The following is a 16,150-nucleotide window of genomic DNA, read 5'->3' as shown; positions in this document are numbered from 1 at the left end:
CTACGCCATCCTTTAAGTCTTGAGCAACAGTTTATTGTTGCCCATGTCTATCATTTTGTAGCCTGCCTGACATAATGAATGAGCTGGACACACCTTCTACCCCTTAATAAACACTTGCCTTATCTCAATAGAGAGAACTCATTGATTCCTTAGAGCAATCACTGCACACAGCAGAATCACTGAGCAAAAAAAAAAAAGTTTCTTTTGATTGTTCTTTTTCTTAAAAGCCTGAAGATTTCCAGTTAAGCAACTGGGAGAGACGATTGCTGTCCTGCATTGAACTGTACACAGCCCCAGGCTGTCAGAGAGCAAGGATGATTAGCTCTGGAAAAGCAGCATTTCATGTTGCCTGAAGCAACATCACTATGATTCAAGTGTTATTTCAGCCCATGCTGCTTTACTGGGATTTCGTAGGATCCTCTACTTTTCTGAATATCCCAACAGCGACGGGATTTGGAAATTTGGGCAAGAGTTTTTTTGATAGAGAACTTGTGAGGGCTGGTGATCTGCAGAGTCCTCGGGTCCGTCCAATCCAGCCAACCCTCTTCCACTTAAACTGTGTCCAACTGCAGAACAAATTAGCTCCTCAGGAGGTCCATATACTACAAGATGGGCTTTTCAGCTTGGTTAACCCCTCAGACAGGCTGCCAGCTCCATCGCCAGACTAGGGAAGGGATTTTCCACCCTCCAACAGGTGAGCCACTTTTACATTCTGTTACTTTCACCCTCATATCAGCCTTGAAGCCAGTCTGGGTTGTAGATTATTGCATCCTATTCTTAGGGTGTACAAGAAGTTCCCCCATCCTTTAAGGTCTCTTTAAAAGTGACAAGCCACAGGGCAGATCTGCAATTAAAATTACTAATAATATTCATATCGTCACATCGGAGAGATACTGTTGCAAGTGCTTTTTAGAAACTTTATACTTGAGTGATACTGAACAATTCTATAATTCTGTTTCTTAACTTTCATGTGCTAAAAGATGAACATGTTTAAATGTTACTTTTTTTTTTTTTTTTCTAAGTTGGGTATTTATTTTGGACCTCTCTATAGTGTCACAATGTTTTAACAAATGCATGCATTTTTGCTCCCAGCGCATACACTGGAGGCTAGTTATTTATTGAGTTGTGTCTTACTGAAAGTGATGCGTAATAAAATCTAATTTAAGAAATTTTAATTCTTTTATAGATATACAGCACTTGCCATAGTTTTAAGGAACTTGATAGTAAATGTAATATATTAATGCCATCAGATTTTGTTTGGAAAGTACTTTTTTAAACATTTTGAACTGCCAAATACAAAATTAATGCAACTTATAACACTGTATATGTGATAAATTATGACATAATATTATGTTTAAAAAACATGCTTGCTAACAATGCAGAGCATGTAGGTTGCCAGGTCATAGCTTCATTGTTTTCTATTGAAACTTTTTAATGGAAAATTAAATTTTATTGCTAACAGGAAAACCAATTTTTAAGTTCAATAAGTTTTTATTGAGTTTATATGTAACATAAAACAAAACTAAATAAAAGAAAACAGCAATCAAGAAGTATAAAGATCAATAACATTAAATAGTGCTTTATGGTTTTTAGCAAGTAAAAATTTCTAGTAAATTTTTTTTGGGTTTAATAAACCTTTAGGGACCCATTTTACTAAGCTATGATAGTGATTCATCCGCAGCAAATGCACCAAAGCCCATTCAATTCCTATGGGCTTTGGTGGATTTGCCGCAGGAGAATCACTTCCATGGCTTTGTAAAAAGGCCCCTTAATCCAAAATTGCTACCAGGTCATCCACAGGGATTGAAATAATACATTGGATGATCTATTTTATTTGGTTTTGTTAGTATTGAATTTAATTACATTTCTTCTACAGAATAGACTAATTATGGCTGCCGCGGGAAATGCTCCGATGCTCATTCAATTCCCATGAGTGTTGGAGCATTTACCATGCCGGCTTGTGCTAAAATGTTTGATAAAAGGGGCCTATTGTATGTTAAATATACCTTTTAAAACCACATAGAGCTGTTCTCTACTAACTGTACTCTCTCCACATTATAAGGGTTATTTATTAATGTTTAGAACATGCTAACACCGCTATCCTGCATTATCTGCTGCAGTGCATTTTTATGCAATGGGTTCTGTGACAGATAATGTTGGTTAACAGCATTAATGTGTCCCAAATGTTAGTAAATGACCCCCTGTGTGTAATATGAATTAAATTATGAATGCTTATGAAGCGCGTTCAAACATAAATTAAAGCCTCAGGAACAGTCCATTTGAACCTCAACAGAAACCTCCAACAGAAACACAAAACAGTGTTAAAACACCTATCTAGTTCCAAAAAAGAATAAATACAACCTAGCCATTCTAAAGCATTGTAATTAATTAAGGGCTCCTTTTATCAAATCGCGGTAGAGTTGTTTTTTTTTTACTGCATGCCAATGAGGTAAATGATCTGACGCTCATTCAATTCCTATGAGCGACAGAGCATTTACCTCGCTGTAAATAGCTCTTCTGCAGTTTGATAAAAGGGGTCCTAAAATATCATTAATTCAAAATATAGATTTACATACTTTAAAATAAATAGTCCCTTCTGTTGGGCAATAGAATTAATGGCTCCTCTATCTAATAAAAGCATATAAAAGATTTTATATAATTATACGAGGAACATATCCATGTGTAACATAGTTTGGGCAGTATTCTTGAGAACAAAACATTAAAAAATTGTCATTCCAAGGTAGCTCAAATAGTACATGTATATTTAATTTAAAATGCATTTTACCTTGAGGTAAAATATACTGTAAATATGAGTTTAAACTGAGGAGATTATAAAACCTGTTACAAAATGCAGGATATCTTTACAGTCAATTTTGAGTTTGGTAACTGGACATTTTTGCTGGGTTTTACTAAATGGCGGTAGAGGTTTTCTCCTGCAGGCCAGCGAGGTAAATGCTCCGACACTCATTCAGTTCCTAAGAGCATTGGAGCATTTACCTCACCGGCCTGTGGAAGCTGTTCTGCGGTTTAGTAAAAACCCAGCATTTATTGAAGTCTTTCAAAGACAATAAAATAAAAGCATAGAGCCCAGTATTCAAAGATGTAATTCTCCTAACTTTTTGGGTCCTTTTACAAAAGTGTGCTGCCAAGCAGTGCACTCTAAATGCCGAGCCACCCATGCAGCACACCTTTTTAAAAGTCTACTTTTGAAAGTAATGCTCCTCAATTGCCTTTTTCAAAATATACTAGGGTTAAATTTATACTCAAAAAGACCCTTTTACTAAAGCTTAGCATGCACTAATGGATATTAGTGTGCACTAGATGCCATGTGTCCTATAAGCATAAAATAGCATGAGCTAAATGCTGAATGTCCTAAGCTTTAATAAAAGGGCCACAAAATGTCACTAAACTAAGGCCCCCTTTTATCAAATCATAGTAGTTGGGCCGGCACTCAGCGAGTTCCTATGAGCATCAGAGAATTTACCTCGCCGGCCTGTGGTAAAAACCTCCACTGCAGTTTGATAAAAGGAGCCCTAAATTTAGGAGCATAAAAAGCATCTGAGAACAGAGGTGGATTTAAGACTAGAAAAACCAAATATAGGCCTCAGCTTAGCACTGATTTTCAGCACTGGACTCACAAATTAGGCTCATAAATCTAGACAAATGAAGGCATAAAATTATACACAGAACTTTAAATGGAGATGAACTTTTAGCCGAAAACTTAGAACTACAGTTTAGAAAGGATGTCCAACCGAGAACTGGGATGCCTAAGTCAGTAACTTGCATATTGATGACCGGTTTTCATGTATTTTAGAACAGGGTGTACATTGGCAGATCAAGTTTCAAGTTTTATTAAATTTGATATAAACGCTTATCGGTTTTTCTAAGCGATATACAATTTTAAAAATAGAGGGAATTAACAATCAAAGACAAATAAAATCAGATTTCACCAATGGGATAGAGGGGACAGGAACTATTAAAACACATGAGAAATAGATTTCTATGAACTGGTCATGTCTAGCATGACCATCCATTTTTATAAATTGAAATGTCCGAATTATAAACGTGGCACAAACAGAAATGGACATCATTGAAGCAGTTTAGGAACCCCCATATTATAAAAAAAATTTGTCATATAACTCTCTATGCAGAGGAGTAGCCTAATGGTTAAAGCAGAAGTTTAAGATCCAGCGTATCCTGGTTCAAATCCCAGTGTGGGTCTTTGTATGTGCTTTAAAAAAAAAAAAAAAAAATTGTAAGCCCTCCAAGGCCAGAAAAAATATCTACTGTGACTTCTCTTAACGCTTGCTGTGGACCACCTTTCTGTAACTTATACCTACTGGGTATCAAGTCTAAATGTCAATGTCCATCTTTTTGGATATAGAAGTACTTTTCCCTTCTGAAATTGGAGCTGGATGTCCATATTTTGGCCCATCACTAGTCCTGCCCATTCCCACATCATGCTTCTTTTCCATCAGAACCTAGAGCAGTTTTAGATGTCCATATCCTGGCTTTACAAAATTTGGGATTTGGATGTCCTTGCAACAGGGATTTTCAGATGTCCAAAACACAAATAGAGCTTTTAAAAGAAAAGCTTAAGCTTCTAAGTCTTGCTGAAAATAGGGCTCACAATTTTTGAATATTGGGCATAAAGAGTGGCATAATCAAAATATACGTCTAAGTCTGATTTGGATGTATGGTGCCAGATGCCCCAAAGTCGGCAATGATAAAATGGCCATTTTTGAAAGGCAAATCACCATATTACTAGTCCCAGAACAAGACCATTTAGATGTGGGAGGGGTCAGTCTTATAATAGACTAGCCACCCAGACATGACAACTGTGCAGTGGAGCACCTTACAGGGCATTGCTGTGAACTTCACATAAAGGGTGCCACACAAACATCTCACCAGAGCTCCCTTATAGGTTATGGTGAGCCTTCCAAAACACCCCTAAAACACACTATACCCACCTGTCTACAACCCCAATAGCCCTTATGGCTGCAGGTGGCGCCTATATGGCAGTAGAGATGGGTTTTTGGGGGTTCTGGTGGCCTCACATGCTCCACTATATGTGTAGCAGTTAGAGTAGCTTAGGGGACTTGCTACTCCTCTCTATGGTTCACTAGCCCCCCACTCCCACCCCCAGGCTATTTAAGATACCTGTGTGCAGCTCTACTAGACTTTCCTATATCAGGTGCTGATGTTCTGGAGACAGGTATGTACTTTTTGATTCTGATCTCTGTGGGGCGTGAGGGGGGTCAGTGAACACTGGGGAGAGTGTGTGGAGGGCTTTACTTTGTCTCTGCAGTGCTTATCTGGTCACTTTGGATACCTTTTTGGCACTTATACTTGTTTTCACATTGTTTAACTCACAGCATCTAAGTTTCGTCCAGGATGTCTAGTAAAACATTCGATTATCCCTACAGGACATCTAATTCTAAGTCAGCCCACATCCCGCCCAAATACTGCCCTAACCACTCTTCCAGATATACCCCTTTCAGCTCTGGGCACTGAACGGCATTCAGAGGCATAAGAAGTCCTGCTACACATCCAGAAAGTTGGTTTGATTATTGGCACTTAGATGTCCTGTCTATTGAAACATAGAAACATAGAAACATAGAAAATGACGGCAGAAAAGGGCTATAGCCCACCAAGTCTGCCCATTGCAATTTGCCTCCCCCCAGAGTTCATTCCCTTAGAGATCCCACATGAGTATCCCATTTCTTCTTAAAATCAGTCACGCTGCTGGCCTCAATCACCTGCAGTGGGAGTCCATTCCAACGCTCCACCACTCTCTCGGTGAAAAAGTACTTCCTGGAGTCGCCATGAAATTTCCCTCCTCTGATTTTCAGCGGATGCCCTCTGGTTGTTGAGGGTCCCATGAGACAGAAGATATTATCTTCTGACTCGATACGTCCCGTGATGTATTTGTACGTTTCAATCAATTTGTACGTTTCTCTTCTTTCTTCAAGTGAGTACAGCCGCAATTTTTTTAGTCTTTCTTCGTACGTGAGATCCTTGAGCCCCAGGACCATCCTGGTCGCCATTCGCTGAACTGACTCGATCCTCAGTATGTCTTTATGGTAGTGTGGTCTCCAGAACTGAACACAGTACTCCAAGTGAGGCCTCACCATGGATCTGTACAACGGCATCATGACTTCAGGTCTCCTGCTGACAAATCCTCTACGGATACAACCTATCATCTGTCTTGCCCTGGAGAAAGCCTTCTCCACTTGATTGGCAGCCTTCATGTCCTCACTAATAATCACCCCTAGATCGCGTTCTGTCTTGGTCTCAACTAAGGTTTCACCATTCAGTACATAATTTTTGTGCGGATTTTTCTTTCCCAGGTGCATCACCTTGCATTTTTTAGCATTGAAGCTTAGCTGCCAAGTAGTTGACCATCTTTCCAGCAGTCGTAGATCGTGTGTCATATTATCAGGTAATAAGCTTTTGCCTAATTATGTTGCAAAGTTTGGCGTCGTCAGCGAATAGTGCTACCCTTCCTTTAAGTCCTTGTGTCATATCTCTTATGAATAAATTGAATAGTATTGGGCCCAGAACCGAGCCCTGCGGCACCCCACTGGCCACTCTTGACGCCTTGGATGGGGTACCGTTCACCACCACCCTCTGAAGTCTACCGCTTAGCCAATCTCCAACCCATGCAGTTAGAGTGCTTCCTAATCCTATCGCTTTCAATTTGTTCAATAGCCTTCTGTGTGGGACGCTATCATCAAATGCTTTACTGAAGTCCAAATATACCACGTCCAGTGACTCTCCTGCATCCAGTTGTCTAGTAACCCAGTCGAAAAAGCTAATCAGATTAGATTGGCAGGATCTACCCTGGGTGAACCCGTGCTGGTGGGGGTCTCGTAAGTTTTCTTCGTCCAGGATTATGTCAAGGTTCCGTTTGATCGGTGTTTCCATGAGTTTACACACTATAGACGTGAGACTCACCGGTCTGTAGTTTGCCGTCTCTGTCCTGCAGCCCCTTTTTGTGGAGTGGGATTACGTTGGCGGTTTTCCAGTCCAAGGGGACTCTTCCTGTGCGTAGGGAGAGATTGAAAAGCTCAGATAATGGTTCGGCCAGTACTGACATAGGCGGGTTTTTAGACATTTTAAAGTTTCGATTATGAGCCTCATAGTTTATATTCACTAGTTGAAGGTAGCTATAGAAAAATTGGCAATGGAATGAAGTACATTTTACTAAAAATAAATTGCTACTGCCAGCTAATTTTCTGAAACTATTCTCCTTTTGATAACAAATTCACTTAGGTTATTAATCCCTTTGGAAAAAAAGTGACCGTAGTGGACCCTTAAATGAGTCATTCTCATGTAATACCATTTTTTCTGCTGAGGTAAAATGGCCAATTTTCCTATTTTTACTATTAATGGCCATGTGCTAATTTTGGGAACCTATGAGGGTAATTTTATAAGGAGCTGCCTAGTTTTAGGCATGAAAAATGCACATATATTGTGGTATTTAAATCAATTATACACATAGAGAGACATAAAAACTCATACATATACCCTCTCCCACATACTTCCCTTCCAACATACACATTCCTCTATCTGTGGTTCAACATACACATTCCTCTATCTTCCCCTACATGTATAAATGCAAATTTTAGAAAGGACATACAATTCAGAATTGTTGGGGTCAATATTCAAAGTGATTTGACCAGGGGGCTAACCAATAATTTTAAGGCACACTTAAGCAGTTAGGGCCAGATTCTATAAATGGCACTTAAATGTGCCTACATTGCACACTCAGCACAGTTGTCAAACAAACGCTAAGTGCTGCTTATAGAATAAGAAAAGTAGTGGAATGAGGAGCAGAAGATCAAGGTGCTTCACTGGTTGGGGGGCAGGGAGAGAGCAATGCAGGAGGATTCACAGAGGGAGTAGGGAAGGAAGAGGAGTGGGGAGGGTTAGAAGGAGAGGCACTGCACATTTGAGGAGAAGGGGAAGGAGATGTGTTAGAACTATGGGTGGGAGGAGGTAGGGAAGGAAGGAGAGACAATGGTGCTGCTGGAGCTGGCAAAGAGGCAGACATGCAAGACCTGCAGTGGGGAGGGAGACAGAGAGATGCTGGACCCTGCAGGTAGAGGAGAGGGATTGGAGAGACGCCAGAGGGGAAATATGCCAGACCATTGAGAAGAAGAGAGAGACTGGACTACAATAAATAGAAGGAGGAGAGGAGAGGGAAAAGAAGAGAGATAGAGAGAGATTTGGGTGTATCGGTAATGGAAGGATGAGTGATTAGAATATATTGAATTTTGGAATGTACATCTATCAGAGCTGGTGTTAGACATGGCTGGAATCCAAGGCAGAAGTTTTGGAATGGGAGGGGACCCCATAGACATGACTGAGATCCAGGGTAGAAATTTGGGAATGGAAGGGGACCTCAAAGCTCACTACCAAGCTGTGCATTCTTCAGGTTCAGGCAGACTTGGTGTTCTCATTGAACAGAGGGTCAAGGGCAGGTCCCTAGTTACAGTGCATCCCCTTCCCACCACCATTCCTTACATTAGCTATTTTTCTATTTTGTACAGCACAGATGGAAATACATCACTTTCTATTTCTCTGGTGCTGGGCTAGCTTCAGGTTTTAGTTTAATTTCTGTCTGCATATTTTTATTTGATTTGTGGTCAGTTATTCTGTATTTGATATCTGTACTCTGTTTATGTGATCAAGACCAGGCATTCTGTTAGCATGAATTTTCTATGTAGTGATCTGAAGTAATTTGGCTTGTTCCGTTTTCTCAATAGATGTATTGATGTTCTATGGTGTTGGAATTGTTTGGCATATTTACTGATTTCTCTGTTATAAATGACACTGAATGCTACTGGCTTTCTATTATCACCATACGCCAGCAATTGCAAACAATGCCAGTGATGAAATAGTCCTCCCTGAAAAAAATCTTTTGTTGGTCTGTCGACATTCTTTTTCTGGACATTATTATTTGTTCAGTTTTGTTGTATAGAAGAGGGGGGGGGGGTGTCACATATTGACTTGCCCAGGGTGTCAAATGTGCTAGGCATGCCACTGCCTTACATGTACCCTGATGCCACCTACTGGTAGTGGAGACACTGACATCCCCAAGCTTTCTTACTATCCTTGAACTTCATGGTACTTGGGATGTATCTCAAAAACTCAGTGCAATGCATCCAGGAAATATATGCATTGGGGCTTGTGGTCTCTCTTCTTTAGCATGTAATTTTTTCACAAAATCATTACAAAAATCTCCCCTTCACAGCTTTGGGGTTAGATCCTTAAGCTTACTCTTTAGCTCAAACATACCAGTCCAAACAGACTTGTTTCAGGTTGCTTTGCATGCATCCCCTTGCAGGATGTTACTATCCTGGCATAAGAACATAGGAATAGTCCTACTGGGTCAAACCAATGGTCAATTTAGCCCAGTATCCCATATTCACGATGGCCAATCCAGGTCACAAGTACCTGGCAAAACCCCAAATAGTAATAACATTTCATGCTACCGATCCAGGACAAGCAGTGGCTCCCCCCACTTTGCTGGGAGAGGAGGGGGCTGGAGTTATTCTGGTGAGAGAAGTGAGGCTGTTCTGGGGATCTAGGGGTGCCTTTGGGTAGGACAGGGAGCCTTGCTTGGAGTGTAGGGATAGGGACTTTCTGTCCTGGGGCAGGAGGTGAGAGGGTTCTTTGATGTCCTGGCATCTTTAAGAAGGCTTCTCCAAATATTGGGTGGTACATTGATGGCTCAGAGTTCACGAGACTGTAGCTTGTGATGTGGATCACAAGTTGTGTTACTCATTTACCTGTTGAATTACTGCAGGTTAGAAGCTTCTATGATGGGGTAAAATGCAATATTTTAATGCTTAGAAATTTTAATCTTAGCAAAAAGGCTGATGACCATAAACTACAGTTGTTTCTAAAGCTATCTTTTGATAGCCGGCGGCATGTAGCTCCCCAGCCTTGACAAAGAATGAGCGAAACGCATTGGTAAAGGGGATGCAAGATTCAGTAGCTGAAAAGCTAAGTTATTAAATTAAATAATTAAAATGCACTAGAATGGATAAAACTTGTAAATGATAAGCACAATAGAATTAATAGCAAAAGAAGATATCAAATGAAATATTTAAGATATAATAAGTAAAATAGGTATGCCGTATCGGGAAGCATGAGGAATTGAATCCCTGAGGAACTAGAGTGCTCCAGGGGCAGTCTGATATCCCTTGGCAATACCATTATAAATATTGACAACCTATTACGGGTCTGAATGCTAAGTTTTGCCAGAGCAAAGACATTTAAATCACACCAAACAAACTCTGATTTGTGCCTGAAGTGTACAAAGGAGCAGGTGACTTTGGATCAATAGGTTTGGAGTTGTGAGGTGATTTTAATCAAGTGGTACAGCAAATATATTTATATATTTCCACTGCAGTTCCTTGTGACTCTGGGCAAGTCATTTAACCTCCTTTGCCCCAGGTACAAAATAAGTATCTGTATATAATATATAAACAGCTTTGATTGTAACCACAGAAAGGTGGTACATCAAATCTCAACCCCTTTATATAACCATAAACCATTTAATGGTTTTGCCAAAATGCTTTTTGTTATTTTGCCTGTTTGATGGGACAAGATATCCAGAGATCCCCATTGGAATGTATTCTAGAAATTTCCAACAGAATCCCAGTGAAGGGATAATACGCAAAGTGGTGGTTTCAAAAGTCACGTTTGATGGCTAAGAAGGTAATGTTAGGAGTTTGGATCTCTGAGGAAGAACCACAGTATGTGAATGATTTAATTCACATCATAATTTGAAGTTAGTAGGGCAGCAATATGTGGACTGTAGACCAAAGAGGAAAAATACTTTTTTTGCTATCCCGTGTAGAGAGACTATATGCAATCTCTGTTAGCAAAAGCAGAATACATTTGCAGAGTGGCCTAAATTGTGGTGAGAAGGGGGATGGAGGGAGATGCAGTCCTGGGCAGAAGAGGAAGAGGGTGGGGCATAGTGGTAGAGGGAGTGGATTGATGGGCTGTAAAGAGATCTGATGGGCTGTAAAGTGTTAATACCCCTGATAGGCTTGCACAAGGGGTGAGAGGAAAGGGGTTGTGCAGAGGAGATGGAGATAGAAAGGGTTGGAAATTAGAAAGAACAAAATAAAGGGATGGGATTTAATATCTAGCTTTTTCTGTGTGGTTACAATCAAAGCAGTTTACATTTTTAGACAGGTACTTATTTTGTACCTGGGGCAATGAAGTGTTAAGTGAGTTGCCCAGAGTCAAAAGGAGCTGCAGTGGGAATCAAACTTATAACCTCAAGGTGCTGAGACAGCTGCTCTAACCATTAGGCCACTAAGTTATGAAGATGGACTATATAAACTTTTTTTTGGCACAGCTTTTTGTAATGTTAATTGTATGCAATGTATGTTTTATGTGGAAACCATCTAGATATACTGCATATACACAAATATAAGTCGAGACCCCCATTTTTCCCCCCCAAAAGAAGGAAAAATGGTTGACTCGAATATAAGATGGGGGCTTAATATTCAAGTGCCATGCCCTGCCAGGCTCTGCACCCAGCCCCCTCACTCCATGCCAGGCTTTGAACCCAGCCCTCTTCCCTCCCTGCCGTACCAGGCCCTGTACCCAGCCCCCCTCACTTCCTGCCCTACAAGGCTCTGCACCAAGCCCCCTCACTTCCTGGCCTACCAGGCTCCGTACCCAGCCCCCTCACTCCTTGTCAGACTCTGTACCCAGCCCCCCTCACTCCATGCCAGGCTTTCCACCCTGTCTCACCTTCCTACTCTGTATCCTCTCTGGTGGCCGGGATAAAAGGGATGCCTCCTGTCTCATGTCTCCTGTCCCGGCCGACTAACTTTTTTTTTTTTAAACCACTTTTTAAACTAACCCCCCCCCCCATGCTTACCTTTTGCACTGTTTTTAATCCCTGGTGGTCCAGCGGTGTACGGGGCAGGAGCGATCTTTCCGTGCCCTGCCTCATGCTGAGCCTCTCCGTTCCCGGTTCCCATTTCACAGCCAGTGGCGCTCCTGATAGGGCCGAGCTTTTTGTGCTTCCTGCTGAGCCCCGCGCTGCTCTCTGAATGGCCGCCACCAGTTCTCGTCCCGTGCTCAGTGAAAAACACTGTTTAAATAATGTTTTTAACTGAATTTCTAGGTGCCTACCAGTGCCTAAAAAATCAACAGCAGAATCACACCTCTGTAGGTGTTTTAGGCCACCTAACGCCACTGTAGATGTGGCTAATGCTGGAAATGGCATTAGGTGGCCTAAAGCACCTATGGAGGTGTGATTCACATCAAAGGCAGACACCATAAATGTAGACCTGGAGAACTCTGGCCTATATTGCTGGTGTCTAACTTTGCCGATGGTGTGATTCTGTAACCGGCACCATCACGTGATTGACACGCGATTGGTGCTTTTAAGGTGGCTGCCAACAATGGTACCAGTTAGAGGATCCAGGCCTTAACTTATATAAAACATATTTGCAAAGGGGTCTTACACAGGGAGGATAGGCTTGACATGCAAGGGGCTCCCACTAATGCAAGTAACTTACAGACTAACATGTGTTAGGTATGTCCCTGCAACACTGAGATGCTCTATGGATGGTATAGGTGTGGGCACATACATGAGCTATTTAATTATATACAGTTCTTTTTTTTTGCATATAAAACAAGGTTTACTCTTGGACAAAGCTTTATAAAATTGCCCCTTTAGGGGATAATTCTATAAGCAGGAGTCTCCTTTTTGGCACCCTGATGCTTCATGGTAAAAGCCTATTCTATAATGACACATGGGCACCTGAATTTGGTTGGACAATACTAATGTACTGCTATAGCCCTGGTGTAACTGACACTGCTTTATATGCAACAGGGATGCACATTCTGAGAGTATTCTATAACTGGCATGTGTAAGTGGTACCACTGCCTCTTATGTTCCACCTATGTTTTATGGTTTATTTAAAATTTCCTATACTGCCCATAGGAGAGTCAGGTCTGGATGGTGTACAAATCAAAAAGTAAATTGAAAATATTGGAAAAGAATGTCATGTTAAGACAGAAAAGGCAAACCACACTAGAATGATCATACAATAAAACAAATAATATATACTGTACAAATGTATAGCCAGGTATTGATAGTTGACCATAGGAGGAAAGTCTCATGCCATAGCGAAGAAATGGGTTTTCTCAGAACTTTTTATAAAATAGCTTAGAACAAAAAGTTAATGGAAGATGATTTCATATGGATAGACCAATAAAGAAAAAGACACTTTAAACGACTGGATTCATAGTATGCATTCTTTGGACCTGATATCATCCGGAGATGATCATTTCATGAACGTAAAAGACGGGTGGTGTGTATGGAATGATTAGGTTTGACAGATAAGATGGAATCCCATCATGTACAGCCTTATAAGTAAGGACTAAGATTTTGAAATGAATACGATATTCCACTGGTAACTAATGGAGTTGATAAAGTAATGGAATAATATGATCATGTTTTTCGGCATGACATAGGAAATGTACAGCTAAATTCTGTAGGGTTTCAAAGTTATTTTGGGTAATCTAGATTAAATGACCTATGTAAATTCCCTTTTCATTTATTTGCTCACATGTGCTATTATAATAGTATTAAACAGTTTTGCTGCCACTTTTATGTGTATGCTTACTTGCAAAAGTGATAGCATTCTGTACCCTTATGCATGCAAGAGATGCGTAAATCTGGGTGCATCTCTTACATGCATCTGAATAGAATATTCTTTTTATGATTATTTAACTAATTAAAACTTGCTAAATTATAAATGACATATAGAGATATTTCAAAACATTAAGATGTCCAAAAATGGCTAAATTGGCACTTGGATGTTTCTCTTGCCAAAACGTCCAAGTGCTGATTTTCAAAACCATCTTTCTGCACATCTTGTGAGGCTTCCTAGCCACTGTGCTAGGAAGCTGGCTTTGGGTGAGCTTAGACTTGGATGTCTTGTGGTAATAATCGAACCTTTCCCCATGACATCCTGGATGAAACTTAGACGTTGTGAGCTAGACCTGTTTTAAAAGCATCTAAATGCCAAAACGGTCCCAAACTGACCAGATGACTACTGGAGGAATTAAGTTATGACCCCCTCCCACCCCCACAAAATCTGAATGAAACAGTATATGCCTGTCTCTAGATCAGCAGCACCTGGTATGTGAAAGCCTAGTAGAGCAGCATATAGGTGTCTCAAGGAGCCTGGAGGATAGAGAGCCATACAGAGGAGGACCCAGGCCCATAAGCCACTCTAACCACTACATTTATGGTAGAAAGTGTGAGCCCACCAAAATCCTACTGTACTGCCATAAAATTGCCACCTTCAGCAATTTGTACTATTGAGAGTGGTGGACAGGTGGGTATAATAGGTTTTGGGAAGTTTTGGTTAAGTGAATGCCTAATGGGATGGGGGTAGAGTAGTATCTGGGGGAATGGTGAACTCACTGAATTGATGTGTTAAGTTGGTAAATCATATAGTAGTGATGTTATGCGAAATGGAACATTACAGTTACAGTAAATGAGTGACTGTAGATGTCACTGGGGAAAGGAGAATGGGGGGGGGGGGAGGGAGGAGGAATAAAAGTTTCTGTGAAGCACAGCATGAGATCTTTGGTTGCCCATATTCCCTGCTAAGACCCGTGGAGAAAAGGGAATATCCTGTGGGGCATACCCAATGAAGACTGCTGAGAAAAGAAAGTAGAGGTCACCTCTCTTGGAGTAACAGAGATGAAGAAGGAGCAAGCTCATGCAGTGGTGTTGCAGCATGGGGGGGCAGAACACCCTGGGTGGTGTCTTCACAGGGGTGCTGGCGCCTCTCTGCTTTCCCACATACCTTTTTAAATGTTCACCGGTGCAAGCAGCATCTTCCACTTGCTGCTCACACCACTCTCGGCTCTCTTCTGACATCACATCCTGGTCGCGGAACCAGGAAGTGACATCAGAAGGGAGCCAAGGTCGGCGCAAGCAGCAAGTTGAAGATGCTGCTCACATCAGCGAACATTTCAAGAGGTATGCGGGGGTAGGGCAGAGTGGGGGCAGCATGGCGCAGTGATACTGGGATCCATCACCTCAGGTACCAACCTCCCTTGCTACGCCACTGAGCTCATGAGCAAGCAAGTAAAGACCCCCCCAAGCAGAACAAGGGAAAGATTGCCTGCTGTGTTCAGGAGGCAGGTGAAAGGAACTGTGTCTCTTGGGAGTGAGGGCCGATAGGGAGGTCTGGCCCTCAGTGCAAGTCTGACAGCTGGGGTACAGCTCAGTGGGACCCTTCTGCTTGAAGAGTGTTCAAGCAGATTATAGCCTTCAGCTGAACCGCCAGATGAGATGGGCTGGAGGAGAGATGGTCTAATTGAACCATTATAAATAGTTATCCATAGAGGCTTTCAGGCCTATTCGTTATCTTAGGGAGTTATCATAAAGCAAATACCAAAGGCCAAGGAAGTTTTTGTTTTGTTACCACTGAAATTTTACAGTAAAAGTTTCAGTTAAAAAGCATTCCTGGAGTGTGAGTGTATTCTTTTGGACCATTCCATAGGGCTAGATAAGGTGGTACCTTTAACCTTCAGCCTACTGGGATTTAGCCCGGTCCTGACCTATGCCCAGCTCAACATTCCAACTCTGTTTTGTACATCCTGGTCCAGGGTACCAATCCCAAAGAGTTTAGCTGGTGCCCACAGACTCTGTCAGCGGGACCAGGGTTACACTATTAAAGCTGGGTATATAGATTATTACTGCAGAAAGACACAGTTTTCAGCTTAATATCTGGTCTTATGGGTGCACCTTGATTTTAACATTAAAATAAGCAGGCAAAAGTTGACATTTACCATAAAGACAAGTGCATTTGACTAGCCTTTGCATTCGAAATTTACTGCTGCTGAAAAGAAGGAAAAATAATTGCCCCCTTTTTCAAACTGTGGTAGAGCTTTTTACTATGGGATGGCGAGGTAAATGACACTTATAGGAATAGAATGCGCATCAGAGCATTTACCTTGCCGTTACATGCCATTGACTCGTGTTCACGTCTTAGCAACTTGATGAACTGTGGATCTAAAAAGAAATTAATTTTGTACTAGTCCGGAAAGGTCCACCAACATCAACCCCATGGTTGTTTTCAAC

General features: G+C 41.3%; 1 protein-coding gene across 1 annotated transcript in view; it reads left to right on the top strand.

Annotated features, from left to right (window-relative positions):
* Nucleotides 1–563: 563 nt before the first annotated feature.
* DBX2 (developing brain homeobox 2) overlaps nt 564–16,150 on the top strand; it is a 58,529-nt gene continuing 42,942 nt past the window's right edge. The window contains exon 1 of the mRNA XM_033959378.1: nt 564–694. Coding sequence (XP_033815269.1) covers nt 610–694 — 85 coding nt within the window. The 5' untranslated portion in view covers nt 564–609. The remainder of the gene's footprint in view (nt 695–16,150) is intronic.

Source organism: Geotrypetes seraphini, chromosome 9 (assembly GCF_902459505.1).
Source record: "Geotrypetes seraphini chromosome 9, aGeoSer1.1, whole genome shotgun sequence".
Taxonomy (NCBI): Eukaryota; Metazoa; Chordata; class Amphibia; order Gymnophiona; family Dermophiidae; genus Geotrypetes; species Geotrypetes seraphini.
Note: the sequence above shows the minus strand (reverse complement) of the source record. Positions and strands in the feature narration are given on the sequence as shown.